The sequence below is a fragment of the Nelumbo nucifera genome, chromosome 1, assembly GCF_055504915.1.
Source record: "Nelumbo nucifera cultivar China Antique chromosome 1, China Antique-T2T, whole genome shotgun sequence".
Taxonomy (NCBI): domain Eukaryota; kingdom Viridiplantae; phylum Streptophyta; class Magnoliopsida; order Proteales; family Nelumbonaceae; genus Nelumbo; species Nelumbo nucifera.
Window position 1 is genome coordinate 173,282,862 of NC_142649.1, and position 21,651 is coordinate 173,304,512.

At 38.8% G+C, this 21,651-nt stretch overlaps 3 protein-coding genes across 3 annotated transcripts; 2 read left to right on the plus strand and 1 right to left on the minus strand.

Moving 5' to 3' along the window:
- The first annotated feature begins 225 nt into the window (after positions 1 to 225).
- Positions 226 to 6,049, plus strand: GS2 (glutamine synthetase 2). Its single transcript, XM_010257550.3, has 14 exons — positions 226 to 292; positions 2,435 to 2,703; positions 3,047 to 3,086; positions 3,182 to 3,285; positions 3,387 to 3,435; positions 3,553 to 3,659; positions 4,021 to 4,108; positions 4,281 to 4,409; positions 4,510 to 4,584; positions 4,811 to 4,864; positions 4,977 to 5,014; positions 5,184 to 5,343; positions 5,452 to 5,512; positions 5,616 to 6,049. The coding sequence occupies exons 2-14, from the start codon at positions 2,450 to 2,452 to the stop codon at positions 5,753 to 5,755; spliced, it is 1,299 nt and encodes a 432-aa protein (XP_010255852.1). The 5' UTR covers positions 226 to 292; positions 2,435 to 2,449; the 3' UTR covers positions 5,756 to 6,049.
- A 307-nt stretch (positions 6,050 to 6,356) lies between these two features.
- LOC104596402 (AWPM-19-like family protein) lies at positions 6,357 to 7,940 on the plus strand. The gene is made up of 4 exons (XM_010257549.3): positions 6,357 to 6,624; positions 7,028 to 7,238; positions 7,347 to 7,392; positions 7,656 to 7,940. The coding sequence occupies exons 1-4, from the start codon at positions 6,498 to 6,500 to the stop codon at positions 7,770 to 7,772; spliced, it is 501 nt and encodes a 166-aa protein (XP_010255851.1). The 5' UTR covers positions 6,357 to 6,497; the 3' UTR covers positions 7,773 to 7,940.
- Positions 7,941 to 8,097: 157 nt separating this feature from the next.
- Positions 8,098 to 21,597, minus strand: LOC104596401 (P-loop containing nucleoside triphosphate hydrolases superfamily protein). Its single transcript, XM_010257548.3, has 12 exons — positions 21,385 to 21,597; positions 21,078 to 21,195; positions 20,835 to 20,953; positions 20,663 to 20,754; positions 20,072 to 20,168; positions 19,830 to 19,910; positions 19,486 to 19,718; positions 11,285 to 11,479; positions 10,677 to 10,767; positions 9,643 to 9,765; positions 9,271 to 9,421; positions 8,098 to 8,545 (listed from the first exon to the last, which is right to left on the minus strand). The coding sequence occupies exons 1-12, from the start codon at positions 21,463 to 21,465 to the stop codon at positions 8,337 to 8,339; spliced, it is 1,590 nt and encodes a 529-aa protein (XP_010255850.2). The 5' UTR covers positions 21,466 to 21,597; the 3' UTR covers positions 8,098 to 8,336.
- Between the last annotated feature and the right edge of the window lie 54 nt (positions 21,598 to 21,651).

Sequence of the window (21,651 nt, forward strand, 5' to 3'; positions counted from 1 at the left end):
TTTGCTTAAGACATTTATATTTGTCACTAAATGCCCCTTTGAATCCAAGAAGCCAAAAACTATTTTCCTCCACCCAAAACACAACCCTATCTTATAGGAAAAGCCAATAAACCTTTCAGTTTTCTCCCCATCTATAGCACTTGAACCAAAACGACCCTTTAAAAGCTCTCTCTTCTATACTCTCTCTCTCTCCCTCTCGTTCGTTCGTTTAGTAATCAGTAGAGTCTCCATTATAAGCACAGCACACGTTCCAAGCTCGGTTTTCCGGCCGTCCCTCGTCAGTTCTCCTCAGGTAATTCTTACACGATACTCTGTTTCTCACTCCTTCCGAGGAAAAGGAGGAAATGTCTGACAAATTGGCCAACTGATTGGCGGGATCCGACATGCTGGTAGTCGGAGCCTGACAATATAATCGAGACATCTCGGAACTCTTCTTTCACAAGGGTTACGAAATGACTGAGGGGCGTTTTGGCGATTCCATTGTGTAGTTACACTTTACCGCCGAAATGCTTTCCGCCGGTTGGCTTAAGGAATAGGGATTGTCATCACATCACTTGTCCATTTGCTGAAAAATATTAGGAGTCTAATCTCTTAATCCTGTAGCTTTAGTCCTTACTTGAATCCATTACCATTCCGCAGCAATCACATACATTTCATTAATTTACATGCATTATTGCAAAGGAGTTAGCTCAGGCGCACCCATTCAACATGGAGAAGTAGAACCCAGGACCAGGAGATGTGGGTGGCCTGTCAATCTGTCATCTAACCTGGTTGCCTGTGAATCTCATTGGAACAGGCAAATGATTCGTGATTTCTTTTGGTGGGTGGGATTTGGGAACTGGAAAATGATCCGTCCTTACGTCTTGGAAAGGCAGACTGTGCTATTATGGGGAAAATTACATTTAGCTGCCTGTAGTGTAGTGATTATTGTTGTCGGATATTGTAAAAATACATAAAGGGGAGGTAGTTCCAGGTAATTTCTGAACTTTGGCCAGCGCAGAGTCAATACTTCTGTAAAGAGGCAGCTACTGGTAAACTTCCGTAGTGAGTAGTGGTGGATTTAATGATTTTCTATTTTGTCAATTGTTTTATTCCTACTCGGCAAGTAGAATATTATGAGTTTAATGGTTATCCAGCTTTGTGATTTTCCACTTTAGAGGCTTTCCCCGGTTGGGTCTCAAATTGAGACCTGTTCATGGGCCGGGTGGCCCGACCCGGCCCGGCCCGACCCCCGGACGGGTTTGGACATTTTTATAGGCCTGCGGGCTTAAATTCGGACCAAAAAGCCCGGCCCACAATAAATTCGAGCCGAGCTCGGGTTTTGTCAAAATAGCCCGGCCCGAGCCCGGCCCGACCCAACCTAATATTAAACTTAAAATTATTTATATGATTATGTCCATTTGAATAATTTTTTTTGATTTAAGAATGTAAAATTGTGTTTTAAAATATAAAAGAAAGGGAAAAATACCATCTTGTAGGCCCATTGTTCCTTTAAATAGAAAAAAAAATACTTATCTGAAATTTTAATTCTAATTTGAATAGGGAAAATTGTTTTTTTTTTTCAATTTGGTCAGGCTTCGGGCTCGGGCTCGGGCTTCGGGCTTTTTACCAGGGCCGGGCTCGGGCCCAAGTTATAGGCCCGTTGGTCGGGCCGAGCTCGGACTCAGGCCTAGTATATTTTCATTAGTGACAAGTGAAAGCCCGGCCTAAGCCCGGCCCGACCCGGCCCATGAACAGGTCTTGTCTCAATTGACTGATCTTGCCCTCGACATGTGTGCCCACTTGTACATGTGTGGGGCTTCTCTTTTGGTAGTTCTCTAGAAGTCAGCCTAGGGTAAGGCGCCTAGGTCTAGGGCGGCCTAGAGGCACTAGGCAGATATAAACGTGTTAGAGTGGGCTTTTGGCCCAGGTCTTTATGTGGGCTCCACCTATCGCCCAAGGCCCAAGGTTCAAGGGATTTGGGCTTTAATTTGGCTACATCACAAATCACAATGGATTAGTTCGGGCTTATGAAATTAAGGCTTGTGGGCCATGGACCAGGCTTACGGTCATTACGGACCAACAGATAATTTTAGCAGGTTTGGCTTTAAAACGTATGCAATTTTTAGAGTGCAACTCTTGTATTTTGTATTATTTTATATGTATTTGTATTCCTTTGAATCTGAGCCTTATTTTTGAAGTAGTTACATTACAATAGACAGCCTTTACTGTTCAGAGAAAAAAAATGATTGAATGATGGTATCGCATAGTTTACACAAGACAGTTGATATGTATGTTGCTTCAATCGGAATGGTGCTGTTCAATGTAGTTCAACAATGCAGTGCTGATTTTTGTTGGAGAAAAATATTTGAGATCCATAACAAAGGTTATGGAGTTTTGGAAATGTGAAAAGTGATTAGGGACATTATTTATTTATTTGTGTTTCAATTTTCAGGTTGAATAGGTGAAAATGGCCCAGATATTGGCGCCTTCAATACAATGGCAGATAAAGATGACAAAGAACTCAAGCAGTGCAAGACCCATAACAGCAAAGATGTGGAGTTCCCTACTATTGAATCAGAAAAGAAAGGGAGCAGCTAAAGGCTCTGCTAAATTTAGAGTGTTTGCTCTGCAGTCTGAAAGCAGTACTGTGAACAGGTTGGAGGATTTGCTCAAGTTGGACACCACACCCTACACTGATAAGATCATTGCTGAGTACATCTGGTATATTATTTCCTCCACTCTCATCTTAATGTCATCGAATTCATGAAATGATATAACCATCGTTAAGTGGCTCTAGCTTAAGAGTTGCTGTAACTAAACTAATGATTGATTTGTAAGCGAGTTTCTAAACCATTCAGATGATTTAGATTAGTAATTCAGTATAAGTTTTAGGCTATGGCCAATCCCAGATGTAGCAATTTGAGTCAATTTTTCATATCCATAGATACATGGCTGTGCACTAAAATATATGCAGCAGCAGCTTTTATCCCATCTTGTGTTATTATTTGCTATTAAATATTTAACCCACTTGACATTTACAAGAAATCATCTTAATTTGAATCAGGATCGGGGGGTCTGGGATTGATCTGCGTAGCAAGTCCAGGGTATGATTTTTTTTTTAGTTTATTTTGATTTTATAAGAGAATGTAGTAACTTCTTTTTAGCTTCCGTCTTTCTTTCGTTCTTTTTAAATGTTTAGACAATCTCAAAGCCCGTTGAACACCCTTCCGAGCTTCCCAAGTGGAACTATGATGGTTCAAGCACCGGGCAAGCCCCAGGAGAAGATAGTGAAGTAATTCTATAGTAAGATCTTTCAATGGAAAAAAATATTTTTTTCATTTCCTATACCATGAAAATTTTCATATATTTATTGTCATTCCCTTTTTTTTCTCTTTCTTCTCTAGTCCTCAAGCCATTTTCAAAGATCCTTTCCGAGGTGGTAACAACATCTTGGTGAGTATAAGAAACCTTGAAAGTTAAGGTGGTGGTTTATCTTGTGATTTAATGCAAAGGGTATACTATTTCTCGTCAAATTTGTTTGATAATACATTTATGTTTGATCTTATGAAGGTAATTTGTGATTCATATACGCCAGCAGGGGAGCCCATACCAACAAACAAAAGGTACAGGGCTGCTCAAATCTTCAGTGACCCAAAGGTCGTCCAGGAAGTCCCATGGTAAGTTGATTCGGAGCTTAGACATGATGAGTGCATATAAATACAAGAATGTGTTATGCATGAATGTACATAAATACAAGAATGTGTTATGTATGAATGTACATAAATACAAGAATGTGTTATGTGCATACAAATATGGGCATCATCGGCATTACATCCTGTCAATGAACTCTGGTATTCAGTTGATTAAATCTAATTGCAAATATTGCTTAATATGAGAATGGGATGTTATTTTACAAAATGGTATAATACTGTGCCTTATTGAGCTTCTAGGCTTTTTTTTTATTTTCTTTTTTTTTTTTGGACTTAGTAGGGATAAAAGACTCAAATTCGCTAATGATTTATGACTTTTCTAAATTAGGTATGGGATAGAACAAGAGTACACCTTACTCCAAACAAATGTGAAATGGCCTCTTGGTTGGCCTATTGGAGCCTACCCTGGTCCCCAGGTAAGCTTCTTGCTAATTACAGATTACTAAACGTAGTTTTATTTCTTTTGATTTATAATAATGATGCCCGTATTTCCAAATCGCAGTGCTTTTTCAATTGGTATTGATGAAATGTAATATTGAATTCTAATAAACAATATACTTACCCTTTTGCTTTATCTTAATACATTAGGGTCCTTACTACTGCGGGGTTGGAGCAGACAAGTCATTTGGGCGCGACATATCCGATGCTCACTACAAGGCTTGCTTATATTCTGGGATCAACATCAGTGGTACCAATGGAGAAGTCATGCCAGGCCAGGTTCTCTCCTTTTTTTTCTTTCTTAGCTTTGCTTAATGTATTTGCAGTAGTTTCAATGTTTCTTAGCCTTGTTAATTGTGAATTTGTGATGATTTTACAGTGGGAATATCAAGTGGGTCCTAGTGTTGGGATTGAAGCTGGAGATCATATATGGTGTTCTAGATATATTCTTGAGGTAATTCACTTATATATTTATATTTGGTAAAACCCAGATATTAGGGTGGTGGGCACACATCTGATGACCACTTGCTCATGATCAAGTAGTTGTAGAATGAGGAAAATTAAGTCTCGTCTGTTGCTGAGTGAATGAGTCACTCTCTATGGGCTGGCATATATAGAGCTGCTAAAAACATTTTGTTATGAATTAATATTTATAATTCTTCTGTACTTTCTTCTAACAGAGAATTACTGAACAAGCTGGTGTTGTTCTTACTCTTGACCCAAAACCAATAGAGGTACCTTGCATCTCCAGTTTCCTCAAGAAATATTTACACATTTGATTAATTAATAAAATTCCTTATGAATCCTTCATTTTATTTATTTATTTATTTATTTATCACATGCCAGGGTGATTGGAATGGTGCAGGATGTCACACTAATTACAGGTATTTTGAGGAATTCATTTTAATCATCAATTAATTGTGGCCAATTGGACCTTAAAACATTAATCAATTCATGTTTTTCAGACCACCATCTTGATCTCTTATAAAGAAATATAGTATACTATAAGCATTAGTAAACAGTATTAGACAGTTACTAATTCAGTTCACACAGTACTAAGAGCATGAGAGAGGAGGGAGGGTTTGAAGTGATCAAGAAAGCAATTCTCAATCTGTCCCTTCGCCACAAGGAGCACATCAGTGCTTATGGAGAAGGAAATGAGCGAAGGTTGACAGGAAAGCACGAGACGGCCAACATTAACACCTTTTCCTGGGTATGTTTGGAGACATCACCACCCATTTTGAAGATTAGTAATTTACAAAGAAAAGCATAAACTGTGTCTCCTACCATTCTTACAAGATCAAACAATCGTGACTTGCAGGGGGTGGCTAATCGTGGTTGTTCAATCCGTGTTGGACGTGACACAGAGAAACAAGGGAAAGGTAGGGGGTGATTCACTTCTCATATCTAAAGCAATAATGCAGATACTACTTGTTAAAAAGTTGATGGTAAGACAATCTTGCTCTGCTGTTTTCTTTTTGTTAGGTTACTTGGAAGATCGTCGTCCAGCTTCGAACATGGACCCATATGTTGTGACCTCATTGCTGGCTGAGACTACCATACTGTGGGAGCCCACACTCGAGGCCGAAGCACTTGCAGCTCAGAAGTTGTCCCTGAAGGTGTGAAACAACTTCCTGAAGATGGGTTCAGAAGCTTGGAACCATAAGGACTTTAGGGGGGGGGGGGGGGTGCTCAGGATCAAACTCACAAAGCCCCTTTGTGTCATTTTCTTCTGTTATTGTTTTTTGCTTTTTAGAGAGGATCCCTTATAAATGAAGGTTCAAGTGAGTGCATGGTCACGTCCAGTTTAGTGATAAATAACTCCAAAGATGCAGTACATCTTGAACCTCATGATGGCTTCCTGAACACTTTTGGTAATTTCATAATCAGTGGCATTTGCATTATTGTTTCCCTTCTAATTTCTGGACGTTCTAGCTATCTATAGATTTGCTGGGTTGCATCAAAACTATAGTCTGAAAAGATGCATATTCTTTTCTTCAAACCATGATCTTAGGTTGGTGACAATCTGTGGCCAAACATGCCTTCGATGTGCATTAATGGTCCCAGGCAGAAAAAAAAAAAAAAAAAAAAAGAGAAGGCAAAAGAGAAACCTACGTAAAAAGGGATTCTTTGGCCACACCTCGAGGCAAAAGCAATCACGATTCACAAGGGCAAGGAATCGAAACTTCGAAAGCATTTCTTTGGACTGACGACAAATATTATGAAAGATGAAGAACATAGGTGTAAGGAATATCAAGGGGCTACTTTTTCTCGGTATATGTATACATGACTCTTTCTCTCTCATTCTTGGACTGAAGAAGGTCAAGGTTATTTCTGTAGAGGACCTTTTCGAGTTTAGAAGAAGCAATGGCTTCTGGAGCAACCAAAGTAATGGCATTCACCCTCCTAATCCTCAATCTTCTGATGTATGTAATCGTCACCATCATCGCTGGATGGGCCATCAACTATGGGATTGAGCATACTCCTACAACAGGTAATCTAAAATTTGAACCGTCTTACTCGTTATTCTAAAGGATTTTATGACACAACCTTGTTTAGTCATTGTTGGATTCTCTGTCCTGGATCTAAATCCGGTGAGTGATGGCCTGATGGGTCACGAGCCAATGTGGCCATAACCGTAGTGTCACCAGTGTTTCTATGAGGCCATAACCAGAGGGATACAAATCTCTTTGTAATAATCTAATCAAGAAGCAATAGCTTAGATGACTGAAAGAAATAGGGGCAAAATTTTCAAAATGGTTTGCTCTAATAAAAATGAATAGAGAGCTCTATAGACTCTTGTCTAGGATTGAAACCAGCGGACATAAATACAGTTATCAAAGATACTCTAAGATGCAATAGCTGATTCTGTTTATCATTCTCTATTGTCTATGCAGTACCAATCCCAGCCCACATATTTCCAATATATTTTCCAATTGGAAACATGGCAACTGGATTCTTCGTCATTGTTTCCCTCATCGCTGGACTTGTGGGCATTGCCACCTCAGTCTCTGGGATTGGTAATGTCCTTCAATGGAATTTGTCCAACTTACTCTCATCTGCATCCTCTTCTATCTTGACGTGGTCTCTCACTCTTCTAGCTATGGGGTAAATTATTTCTTCTTTTTAAAGCTTCATCACTTCTTTACGTTTTGGAATATCCCTCGTGTGAATAATTGAACGTTAGAGTTAGCTAATTATTTATTTCTATTGCAGATTGGCATGCAAAGAGATTAATATAGGCTGGAGAGACGCGAACCTAGTAAGTATCATCATCTCTGATACAAAATAGATGCACCAAAGGAGTGCAGGAAATAACGCAAACCTATTCTCAATAAAACCAAATTCAGGGTAAAGCCCATTCAGGCAACTTTTATTTCATGGAGAGATACTCCCAATGAAATGTTACAAAAGGTTGTTAGAATGGTTTTGGCACAGATTTGCCCTGATAAAAGCCCATCTCCTCAGGAACGCTCTACAGTTTTTGTTTACAGATTTTTATGTTATTCTAAAATTGTTTTACAGCGCACAATGGAGGTGTTAACCATTATTCTGAGTGGGACACAATTGTTTTACATGGGCACCATCCACGCTGGGCTCACCAATGTGATTGGCCTGCAAAGAAGTGGAGGAACAGTTTGAGATCGTAATTGCAAATGCTACTATCCAGCTGTTTCTGATTCTATCAATTACATTACATTTACACCCTTGGATTCCGTTTGGAGTGTTTTTGTTTTTCTTATTTCCTGTTTCTGGTTCTTTAACCTCTTTGAGATCAAAGATAAGATAACATGAATTATCATTTGTCGATGCTTCCATGTATTTGATTTTTATGGATGTGATTTGGATTGACATTTTCTTAAATCTTTTCTTAGAATTCCTGCAGTTAATTTGGCATGAGTTCACAAATGTAGGTTAGACTTCTGGGATGGATGCTGAGTAATAATACAAGAGGTCGACCAGAATATACTAAGCTTCCAAGTCAAATCATTATTCCCCCTGTTGGGAAATGATCAATTAAAAATATGAATAACTCGATAAAGCTATAAAAATTTGAGATCATGTCCCAAAGCGCCAAGCTATCCTCGACATCATGCATAAATTAGAAGTCGGGAGGGAACAAATTACAATTGGAACTGGTGAGCAGCCATATATGCGAATGGTACATAACATTCCCCATTGCAGTGAAGTGTGAAAACAGCTGCATCAATCTTCCTCATCTTTTGGTTTGGTTGAAATGGAATCTCTCTGTGGTCGGTGCTTCTTCCGTTTGAGTTTGGGCAAGGCCATGATCCAAGATGGAACCTCACACCCTGAAGACTTCATCACGTTGGCTATGTTCCTCAAGAATGGAACATCATCTTCCGTGTAGTAAGTAATAGCTTCACCACTTCTCCCTGCTCTGCCAGACCGACCTGGGTAAAATCAACAGGCTTTAGTTTCAGTAAACCATAAGAGAGGAGCAACTTTCCCTGATCTCTCCAAACTGTCAGCAAATAAGTTATGGATGATGATGATTTAAAACAGGGTAAAAATGTTATACTCATCACTATTATCTACAAATTGGTAGTATTTGATAATGTGAATGCTGAAGAGTCCAATTTGAAAACCAAAAATTCAGCATTCAGCAACTCACCTCCCCCATCCTGGATGCTAAAATGATTCTGATACTGGGGTGACAACTTCACCCCCAAAGTTTTTACTACATGCCAAAAAGTCCCAATTTAAGGGAATTTTCAAATTTAAATCTTTTCAGTATTCACAATTCAGCTCCTAGTTCAGCTGTTTTCAAAGATTACTTATCCATACAGGCTTTTCTCTATCCCTTCTTTTCCCGTGATTTATCCACACAGGCTTTCAAATTGATATGGGCATGACATCCTTCTGAGTATCAAAATTGCTCTATACTTTTTATCAGTATTCAACACTCAAATTTTTGCAAGATTATGAAAATACTCATAAACCTACAATTCTTATAACTAGCTTTCATTACATTGCTGGAGCTTAAAATCTTGAATACCAAACATCCAAGTACATCTATCACATACCCACAACTATTCGAAACTACTCCAAAAGATCTGATTAATCCACTTGATACACATGAAGCACATTAGGAGCAAGAAGTGATAAAGTGGCATACCTATCCGGTGAATGTATGCAGCAGCAGACTCAGGAAAATCATAATTAATCACACAATTTATGCCCTTGAAGTCCATACCCCGAGCAATAACATCTGTGGCAATTAAAACCCATGTTTTCCCTGCTCTGAAATCATCGACTGCATTATCCCTCTGTGTTAATAGAAGAACCCATTAGTGCACAATCATCTTAAAAATTGTTGGCAAGTAATGCAAATAGAATACAAGAAACCATTGATCATCATGAAGACTTGAACAAAAGGCATCATTCTACTTAGCCTGTAGCTAATCCTGAAAACTTTTCTTTTTTGCTTCTTTTTTCTATTATTACTGCAAAACTGCTTCAATATATTGGGGTTGTTTTATGAGGTTACCTGTGTTTGGGACAAGTCTGCATGAATAACATCAACTCTTATGTTGTCAAATGCCAGCTCCCTGTAGAGCTCCTTTGCCCGTTCCTTGCTTTGGACAAACAATAGTACAGGTGGGTTCAGACTCTGTCCACCCAAAATGAGATCAAAACCCACAAAAATGGGCCAAAGGCATTAGTTAGAAAGGTGAAGATGAACCCAACTTATAATTGAAAGACAAAAAATCAAGAAGGAATGACCTCACAAAAGTTATGGTTCTACTGTTTCTATGGAACATGAAAAGTTTAGTAATGCAAGGAAAAAGAATAAGTTTAATGTACAAGGAGGGAACTGCCAAACTACCTCTTGCTACAGAGGGAACAAACCCTCTTCACCCCCCACCCCTAAATAAAAGGTGAGCATTTTATATTTCACTTGGGAATTTTGATGGTTCAACCTATCCAACAGGTATCTTGAAACTACATCTATAATTCTGTATCTGTCAGTTCATTAATCAACATAACAGAAATGCAGTATCATCACCAGCGGTATCACCAGAGGTAAATCAGTTATAATGAGCATATGACTATGTGATATAAGAGATTTCCAGATGCTTGCGTTGCTGCAAACACCATCTAATTGAGCTGAGAGAACAGCCACCAGTTGGCATATGCCACCTGTCTTGGTTTTTAATCCTCATTTTGGGCCACAAGCATGGTTTTCAAAACCAGACCGGACCGGATGGTCAGACCGGGAACTGGGAACTGGTCAGGTGACCAGTTTCGGTTTTCCCCAAAACTGTTGATTTTGGTCAGCAAACCGCTGACCCAGGCGGTTAACTGTTCAAACGGTTTTGACAGTTTTTTGTTTTTTGTTTTTTTTTGTCAGAACGGCCCAGTAACCGGACCCCTGACCAGTTCGGTCACCGGGTTGTTTTTAAAAACCATGGCCACAAGTTCCAATTTAGAATTTGCTCACAACCATACAGTCCCAAAAATTGGCGCCCAATATAGAAGGCAGTAAACTCTTTATACAACATGAAAATTAGCAGGCCATACCTCCTTGAAACTTTGCCGAAGTGCAAGCAACTTCCCTTCCTCACTTCCAGCAAAAACAAGTTTTTGCTTTATGAGTTCCGAAGCAGTATTCCTGTTTAAAGTGAGCAAGTATTTGAAATTAAATAACAAGACTGGAATTTGAATTCTATCAAACAAAAGGTTTTAAAAAAAAGTAAGACATCCATTTCTCAAAAGCTGACTGCAGAAAAAGAGGAACAATACAACATATGATAAACATGTAAAGACGTGGAAAATAGAACTCCATGACAAGATTTCTTAAGCCAGTTAAAGATCAGATCAATATCATATCCATCCATTAGACCTTTCTTGAGACAGATACAAAGCGATGGGATGCATTATCTTCCGGTGAAGAGAAAGAACTGAACTGGGCTACTGGCGAACTGCCGAACTGTATGCACTCTGTAAAGATCAGATCAATATCAATAATAATAGATAATGCATCCCATCGCTTTGTATCTGTCTCAAATGAACAATGAGCTAGTTTATATATGGTCTTTAAAGTTTACGGATAAGCAAGCCATGTTTTTCCCAAAACTTATACTACATTTGTAGAGAGTGCTCTGGAATTGATTATACATCATACATACTTTCTACCAACAATAACTCGTACTGCATCATGCATTATTGTACGGGCAAGTTCTTCAACAGAATCAGGCAACGTAGCACTGAACAGAGAGCGCACTATTGAAGAATTTGAGCATGCCTTGACCACAGAATCAATTTGCTTGACAAAACCAAGTTCGAATAGCTTGTCAGATTCATCCAGCACAAGATACTCCACCCTTCAAAAAAAAACAAAGAAGTTAACTACATGAGATTAATGTCATTTTTAGTGTGCTATTTATGTTGGTTGATTTTCTTGTCAACAATGGTTAACCACTAGATAAGCACAGCAGATAGCTTGTCAATAATACACAGCATTAGGATTGATCCTATGTTTGTTCTAGACTGAAGTTTCAGGGATGTGCTGTTTGTTCTTGTCATACTGATATCTGTCTTACGCCCTGCCATGGGAAAACCCTTGGAGAGGTTGTCTTCATTCTCATCGACAAGTGTAGAGGATTTGTATTTGTTTATATTCCTACAGTACAACCCTTGGGATATATTCATGTAACCATGGAATTGAGAAATGGAACAAAATTGAATTCCATTCCAAACCGAATTTGACAGAATTCAATGACAAACCAAGGAACTTGGAATGCAAGTAATTGAAAGCTTTTAGCCTGCAAATTTCCAAATTTCTCTGCAACATGTAATTGGAACCAAACAAGCGGAAATTTGCTCAGATGTCCCCCTCCCCCCAATAATGGCCCCAATTCCTTTTTCACCTTGATCCAAAGCAACCATAGAGTCTGCAAAATTATATACATTTACATATGAGTAAGATTCACAGGCCTTTTTTTATAAAAAAGGTAAATTTATTTGCAAAGGAAAAGGCAGAAAACCCCAGTACCAGGAAAAGCAAAAATTTCACCACTAACACCTCAAACATAAGCCCCCACGCCAAGAATCAGTGCTAATACACTGAACTTGAGAAACTGCAATGCAATAGAAGGTGTGAAACCTTCTCTGAGGCTGAGGTGCACAACAAACACTCACTTTTCATGTTTTACCCCTTAAAGTTTCAAGATTTCATTAAAAACATCAAATAATCTTTTTTTTTTCTGAGAACAAGTATAACCTCATAAAAAGAAAGAAGGAAACAAAACATGTACAACAAGTTGCAAGCTGAAGCAGTTTGTAGTAGGTTGGACAGATTTCTTTACTCTTCCAATTGGGAGAATCACTTCCCCAAAACTGTTCAGACAACCAGACATCGCTGTACTTCAGACCATTGAGCAGTAATGTTGGATACAGAAAAACTACAAGTGGCTAAAAGCCCTTTCAGGTTTGAGAAAATTTGGATTTTCCATCCTGACTTCAAAGATGAAGTGACCAAACGGTGGGAAGAACGTCCTCCTGAAGGTTGGGCAAGTTTTAGGTTTGGGCAAAAGCTAAAATATATCAAAAAGAAATTGAAGGAATGGAGTAAGCAGACATTCAAAAACATCTCAGAAGAAAAAGACAAGTTGCTAGCGGATATTGCAAATATAGAATCCCAAGAGGTTAATGGGCAATTAGAGAGAGAGGATTTGTCTAAAAGAAATGAGATTCCGTCTTTGTATGCTCTTTCTGATTTGAAAAATGAGCCGATCTCGTCTTTCATCACCCCGTCCTCTTCCACTTCAGGGATTGGGTGGAACTTGGGTCTAAGAAGGGATTTGAGGGACTCAGACTTCGACTGTATTTCGAGCCTTCTTGCACTTCTTGATAACGTTGTCTTAGACCCCACTAGGGCGGATTCTAGAATCTGCATACCTACCCCCAATGGCATTTTCTCTTGTTCTTCGTTCTTCAAAGTCTTAAGTCAATCCACCAGTCCTACCTTGTCCCCTTTCCCTGTTGGTGAGGTTTGGTGCAGAGCTATACCTCCTAGGGTTGGTAGTTTTTGTTGGGAAGCCTATCTGGAAAGAATCAACACTAGTGATCTACTCCAAAAGAAGAGACCCAATACTTGCTTGTCACCTCAGTGGTGTGTTCTATGTAAAGCAGATGGGGAGACTGGTTTTCACCTAATGGTGTCTTGCCACTTCGCAAGGTCATTGTGGGATTGGGCTTTCTCCTTATTTGGATGCAGCTGGAATCCCCCATCAGACATGCAGGGCCTTTTTTCACCTTCCTTTTTCAGGTAGCGGTTAAAAAGGGGAAGGACAATGTGGAGAGGACCAAGGGCTGCAGTATGTTGGACACTGTGGGAAGAAAGAAACTCCAGGATATTCTCAGAAACTCAGAGAGGAACAGTAGATCTGAGGGCTATCATACAGTTTAGGGCAGTACAGGGGCTGAAATCTTTGGAAATATTCACATATTACACTGTGGATGACATGTTGAGGAAGTGGGGTGAAATTGCAAATTGCACGCAGACCAAGTCAGTAATGAGTGTGGCTTGGACCCCCCCCCCCACCTAGTGGATTCTTGAAATTAAACTTTGATGGATGCAGTAGGGGAAACCCGGGACAATCGGGGATCGGGGGTGTTTTAAGAGATGAAAATGGGGTCATTTCTGCTATGTTCTCAGGCCCAATTGGAGTGGGTGACTCCCTTAGAGATGAGATATGTGCAGTTATGGAAGGAGCTCGGAAAGCTAAGGAATTGAACATCAAGAAACTTATAATTGAAGGGGATTCAGAGGTGGTGATAGGGTGGCTGACTAAAGATCAAAATGATTTATGGAAGTATAATAATGAGAAGAGGAAATTCAAATGGCTGGTGCGGGAGATGGAAGTTAAGACATGTTGGATTAAAAGATCAGCTAATTCCCTAGCTGACGGTTTAGCAAAACAAAGGGCAGAAAAGGATTCTTTGTATTGGGCTAAGCTGTAACATTGGTGTCTTTGTATCTTTGTAATTTCTTTTTTCATTTCTTGAAGTTCTTTGTGACTCTTGGAAGATAAGTGTGTTTGTCTTCCACTTGTAAATTTTCTACTGATGAATTAATGAAAGTGTTATTGATCAAAAAAAAAAAAAACTGGTTAAAAGGAGACCACAACACCCGTTTTTTTCACAGCTTTGTGAATGGAAGAAACAGAAAGAATTTCATTTCTAAGCTGATGGTGGGCAACAATGAGACAGGATCCCCAAATTATTAAGGAGGAAACTGTAGATTTTCTTTGAAAATCCTTACTCATCAGATAGAATATGGAGTCCTTCACTATCAGAATGGACTGGCCCAAAGATCTCGTAAGATAAAAAGTCTTGGCTAGAGAGAGAATTCAGTGAAGTGGAGATTAAAGAGGCAGTTTTTAGCCTTGATAAGATAAGGACCCTGGCCGGCTGGCCCTGATGGATTTTCCTTGATGTTTTATCAGGAGTGCTGGGATATCATCAAGTCAGATTTGGTGGAGGTTTTTACTAATTTTCACAGATCTGCCAAGATGAATCAAGGCAATAACTCCACTTTTATTAAGCTGGTTCCAAAAATAGCTGATGCAATAGAGATCAAAGATTATAGACCAATCAGCCTTCTCAGCAGCTTATATAAAATTCTAGCTAAAGCCTTAGCTAATCGGCTGAAGGAAGTAATTGGATATGTGGTAGACTTCTCTCAAAGTGCTTTCATTAAATGTAGACAAATTGTGGATGGGATCCTGGTTGCCAATGAAGTAGTAGCAGATAGAAATCAAAAAAAAGAAGGGGTAATTTGCAAAATTGATCTAGAAAAGGCTTATGGCAGAGTGGACTAGCAATGTCTTTGGAATATCTTAAAACTTAAAGGATTCGAGGATAAATGGATTAGATAGATGAAAGGATGTGTTCAATCTACCTGGCTCTTAGTCCTCATTAATGGAGCCCCCCAAGGCTTTTTTAGGACTTCTACAGGACTGAGACAAGGATGCCCTCTATCCCCTCTTTTGTTTACTCTGGTAGCAGATTTACTAGACTTTCTGCTTAAGTCCACCACAAATAGACATTTATTAAAGGGTTTCCAGTAGGTAGAGAGAAGATTCAGATTTCCCACTTATTCTATGTCGATGACATAATTCTTTTTCTAGAAGGTGAAGCAGTGTATTTCAGAAATCTGAAGAAAATTCTCACTTGTTTTGAGACTGTTACGGGTTTAAGAGTCAATTTAGCTAAGAGAAGCATTGTAGGTATTCATGTCACCTAAAGCAAGATGAATACCTTTAAAGAAATTCTGGGGTGCAAGACTGAGAAGTGACCTTTAAACTACCTTGGTCTACCTTTGGGGGGAAACCCCTCTTCCCTTGCTTTCTGGAATCCTGTAATTGAAAAATGCGAAAAAAGATTGGACTCTTGGAAAAGGAACTACCTCTCAAAAGGGGGAAGTCTCATTCTTATCAAATCCTCTCTTTCCAGCTTACCAATTTATTTTCTTTCTGTTTTTAAGTTGCCAGCTAAAGTTAGAGCTTGTCTTGAAAAGCTGCAACATGATTTCCTTTGGGAGGGAAGAGAAGAAAAAAAGGAGCACTTAATTAATTGGGAGACTGTATGCAAACCAAAGAAGGATGGAGGTTTGGGTCTTGGCCATTTGGAAGAAAGAAGTGTCGCCCTTCTGGGGAAATGGCTTTGGTGGTTCCCATTGGAGCAAGATAGCCTCTAGGCTTCAGTGATAAGTAAATACAGAAGGAACAACAACGGGTGGGACAGCAACAATGTGACAAACAGATTTTCTCTAGCCAATTCTTGGAAAGGTATTATGCAAGTCTTTCCTCTTTTTTCCTCTTTAGTAAGACTTAGGATTGGAACTGGGAATCGTATCAGATTTTGGACTGGTACTTGGTAGGGTCCTCAATCTTTGTCTGTTACCTATCCTAATCGTTTCAGCCTAACCTTGGATAAAGACATTCTAGTCTCCAATGTCCTAGTTAGAGATAACCAAGATGTGTCCTTTACTTCCAACTTCCGTAGAGCCCTAACGGACATTGAAGCCCAAGAAGCCTCCTCCCTTCTCCTCTCATTAAATGGAGTCTTTCTCTCTTCTCACCTCCCTGACAAACGTATCTGGTCTTTATCTCCCAACGATGTTTTTTCCACTAAATCCTTTTTAACCCACCTTATTTCCGTAACCCCTCCTGCCTTCTTGGTCAACAGAAATTGGCCTCGTGTGGTACCTCTCAAAGTCTCTTTCTTTTTATATGGGAAGCAGTATGGGAGCGTATCAACACTTGTGACATGATACAAAGAAGAAGATTAGGATCCCAATACCTCTCCTCCCACATCTTTGTCATGTGCATGAAGGATGGTGGGTTGACTAGCCACTTACTAATTAATTGTGAGATGGCTCGATCTCTTTGGCAATACTTCCTTGATATGATGTTTGGTGCTAGCTTCTATTGGGTTCCTCCCAATAGTGTGGCAAACTTCTTTAATCAGTGGCCTTCTTGCAAGATTGGTTCAAGAGGTAAAACCTTTTGGAGAGCCTTAACTCGTGCTGTTTGTGGTGTATCTGGGATGAACATAACAAGAGAATCCTTGACAACAAATTTGCTAGGATGAAGGCCTAGGCCATTGGAGAAGGAATCTTTTCTTACATTTTCTCCTGGCTGCTCTCTTCTGATCAGTTCAAAGATTTCAGCTATTCTGATCTTGAAAGAAATTTATTAGAGATTGTACAGTCCTCCCACTTTAACAATCAGCCTGGACAATCCAGCACTCCAAGACCAGATCTAGATTTCTTACTGAAGTTTGATGGCAACAACAGATCATCTGCCAATCAACTGCTAGTGGCTGGCATCGGGGGAGTTATCTTAAACAGAGAAGGTTCTGTGATTTGGGCTTTCAGTGGCCCAGTTGGTTTTGTATATGCTTCTGAAGCTGAAATCAGAGCTTTGGTGATGGGTCTAAGAATGGTTAGATCTCTGCACCTGAACTCTGTTCTCATTGAGGGGATTCCAGAAATGTTATTAATTGGGCTTCCCACCCAGAAAAGGGCCCTTGGAGGTTGGGTCACTTCCTCAATGAGATTTCAGAAATAACATCTTCTCTGCATTGCGGCTTTAGATGGATTCCAAGGGAGCTGAACTCAATTGCAGATCCTTTGGCTGAATCTGGGGTGGATAGAAATTTTTTGTATAGTGTGAATAGTTTGCCCCCTTAAGTGGGGTGTTTTTATAGTTGTGAGATCTTGATGGTTTTGTACACCTTCTCATGTACATCCCCCCCCCCCTTTTTGCCCCTTTTTGGATATAGTAGTTATCCTTTCTCAAAAAAAAAAGTTGCTGTATACATGGATTTACATTCACTGCCTATGCAGTACCCCCCAGCCCTGCTTTACATCTTCAAATAGTCTGTCCACATGAAAAAGCAAATCCTAGTTGGAATATATGGAGACCATATCCATCTCCAAGGGAAGGAACCATTCCTCCAATCAACAAGAGCTGCATAGAAAGATTTGACTGAGGACGGTCATCAATGCCAGGCTTATCTCCTTTATGAATAGGCTACACTTGGTGCGCAATTTTGCATGCCAAACCTCTCTGAGATCCTATTGATATATGCCTTTGGGATAAACACAATACCTTACAAGCTCTATCTCCCTGGATCTCTATGCCCAAAACTTTGGATGCTCCTCCCATGTCTTTCATGTCAAATCATTGTGCAAGAAATTCTTTGGTTTGGTTTAATAAGCCCATATTTCTACTGGCTATCAGCATGTCGTCAACATACAATACCAGCATGTCGTCTTTGTACCCAAATGATGTGATTACATCATGAAACTTGTAATACCACTAGCAAGGGGCTTGTTCTAAACCATAAATGGACTTGTTCAGTTTGCACACCAAGTGTTCATTGCCCTTTTTCTATAAAACCCTCCAGTTGTTCCATGTAAATCCCCTTTCCAAGATCTCCATTCAAGAAGTCCATTTTTACATCCATTTGATGAAATTCCATGTCATGACTCCTTGATATGTCGTTGCCCCAATTGCCATTGGACACAATTAGAACCTGACTGCAAAATAGCCTACACCATAGTTGTAATTGTCCTCTCCTTACACACAAATGAAGCACCAACCATGTTTAGTATGTTTTTGCTCTCTTCCATTGTTAACAATGGCATATGCACTTATAAAACTTCAAAGGACTTGTGTGTGAACCCCACTGAACCCCTTAAGCACACCCTTTAATCCATCCTCCAAATGGTTACATACAAAACTGGGTGTTAGAAGGGAAACTTCAACAGAAAAATCCCCCCCCGAATTACAAATTTTTCCTTGGATCATCTACCCCCAAATAAGACTAGCAAGCTTGCCCTCATAGAGATACTAATTTCATTGATGCTATCGTAATGCAGTGACAGTCTCAGATAACTATTTACAGCAACGTAAGTTTGAAAGGACATTATCATAAGGACCAACTAAAACTTGTTATTGACATTACTAATGGTCAATGCCTTTGTGCCACAAAGAAAATAATTTTTTACAACACTTTCAACCCAAAAAATTAGAGTGAAGCTAGAATTCAAGGTTACTCTCAGACTAAAATCTACTGCATCGTGATCTTATTTATGCTTTTCTAGGAAATTTGAAGGAAGAGAAACCAATGATTTGTATGGGGAAGAAATAACCACCCAGCATTCCAGCTGTGGATTTGATCTCTCTTCTCAAAGAAGGGATTGGACAGATTATCTTTCAGGAATGGCTTTTGGGAAACCCTTGAGCTCACATATAACATTGCATAAAACTTACATTTCTTGTCAATAAAACCTTTTTTACCAATCAAAGAAAAAGAAAAGAAATGAATGAATAAGGAGATTTTTTTTTCCAAATTCTAGAGATCAATTTCAAATTGCTATTATAATTTGTTAATCTAAAAAGCTACAACATGATAAGAAGCAGACTAGAGAAAAACTAATAGCCATATTTCTTTTTTATCAGTAGCTGATAATGGTTTATTGAGAATAAGAAGAATATATAGGGCATTTACAATATCAGATATATTCTAACTATCCCACCTTTACATTAGAACTATCCTATTGGTGCTCTCCTGCAGCTCCTATCATAGTCCAAAACAAAACAGGCAGAAGAAACTTCCCCAAAACTCATACCACCCATTTTTATCCATGTAATTAGAAGCTTGTGGAAATGAACTATTAAGGAACTTCCATTAGCTCTAGTAGCCATACTATTTACTTGATCTCTATTATCTGCATTTGTGTGCATGTGTAGGTCAGGACAGAAGTGAGAAATACAAAAATTAAGATATGAAATAAACTAGATCCAGAAAATACCTGCTCAAGTCAAGCTTTCTTTTATGCATGGCAAACCTTATGCGAAGTGGTGTAGAAACAAGAATATCACAAGACATTTTCTCAAAATTACCACTTCTAGCCAGCTCTTTAGTCATTAACTTGATATTGAACTTCTTTCCTTTAGCCAACTTCTTGCACTCTCTGGTTGTCTGAGCAGCTAATTCTCGTGTAGGGCAAAGGATCACAGCTCGAATGCCATCCTTTGATCCATGCTGATTATATGGAAAAAAGTCATTTAAGTATTTATGAATTAGACCAACAAAAATAGAAAAAAAGGTATTTATATCAAAGCAAAAGTACCTTGAAGTTGCTCTTGACAGTACCTTAAGTTTCACAAGTATAGGACACATAAAAGCCAATGTCTTGCCAGAACCTGTTGGTGCACAAGCAAAGCATTCTCGTCCCTGATAAAAATAATATAATTGCTTTCAAAAACAAAGGAAAGAAATAAACATGGAATTATGAACACAAATTGAAATTCTATTCAGATTAAAACTTAAATAGAACAACTTAGCATGCAAACAACCCCACGGGAAATGAAAATAGCTTAAATGGAAGAGCATACAGAGAGAAGAACAGGAATAGCCTGCCTTTGTATTGGTGTTGGTTCTTTAAATCCAAGTTCCGCTAAATTACGTAACAAATATGCTTTGCAGCCAAACCTATTAAACATTCAAAAACAATTGTTAGTGACCATCTTAGAATTTGAATAAAGCAACAGAAAACAGATCCAATGGCAAAAAATGAAAACAATATTGCTTCATAGGAAATTCTCAAGCACTAATATGGTGAGCAAAAGCAATGTACATGCAATTGCAAGTTGTTAAAATGTTAAATACTGAACATGTATACTTGATAACCATGATTTGTAAAAGAAAGATATGTTGCATAAACAAAACTATAAAACCCAAGTAGTCATGTACCATCAGGATTTATTGGACAGGTTACTATGCCACAAGGAAATTTTTCACAAACTCAATAAATTACTAATCTGAACTTATCTGGATTTGGTGAAGAATGTAACCTGAACTTGTAAAAGAAAAGTTATTCTAAATTCCATCTGGGATTACCCATAGTTCAGACTATTGAAAACAAATCAAGTTACATAGTCAAATAAGACCTAATTCACAAACACATCTGATATTCATTAGCGTACCTTGAGCTAAGCTCTGCAAAATTCTGCAATGGAGATGGGACGTTATGACCAGAAATATGAATTCCATGTTTTTTACGTAATATTGAATCCCGCTAAACTCATGAAGAAAAAAAAATAAAGTTAGCAGCCAAATAAACCAACAAATAAAGTTAGCAGTAGAGAGATAAATCACCTCAATTTGTCTGTTCAATTCCTTCTTTTCTCGGGAAAGTTCATTTTCTGATTTTTCGTTCTGTGCAGTTGCGGTGGAAGATTCTGAACTTTTGAAGACACTGAATCCTTTTACTGTTTCTGAAATACAAATCCACGCATGCATGAACACAGAAAGCACATAGTACTATAGTAGTATTTAGCAAATATTAGGCCATTTCAACACCATTACTTAAACGACCAACAAACCAACCACGAAACTTACCAGTAACCTTTCCTCTTCGCTTTCTCTTTTTCCCAGATACCATATCGTCTGCTGGTTCGGTTTGGCTGGTTTCCACCAACCTCAACTTTTCGGGTGAATTCGCGTTCTCCTTTTTCTCCTAAACGTATGAGAAAAGAATGACTTGATGTATTCGAAACAATAATATTACAAAAAAGATTAAACGATAACTATTTAAAAAAAAAAAAAAAAACAACTTTTGAACTTGAAGCTATCTACTTTGGATCCACAGATGAAGCGTAAGAGAAATAAAAAGGCCTCCATCGGTCTAAGGGAAGAAAAAGACAACCTTAAATCTGGCAATGTCGCTAGCAAACTTCTTCCTATCGAAACGGATGCCTGAGAACAAGAACGAAGAAGCCTTCTCCATGATCGAAGGTGGCGAAACCCTGCAAAACTGTTGCTACTTCACTTTCCGACTTCCAACTGAGGCTCTCCCTTAAACCCTACACAGCGTATTTCCTATTTTCCTTCCGACTGAGTATCGATGGTCTTAAAACCGTTCTTGGGCCCAGCCGCCCAGGGTTTATTAAAGCATATTAAGGCTCAGTTTGGA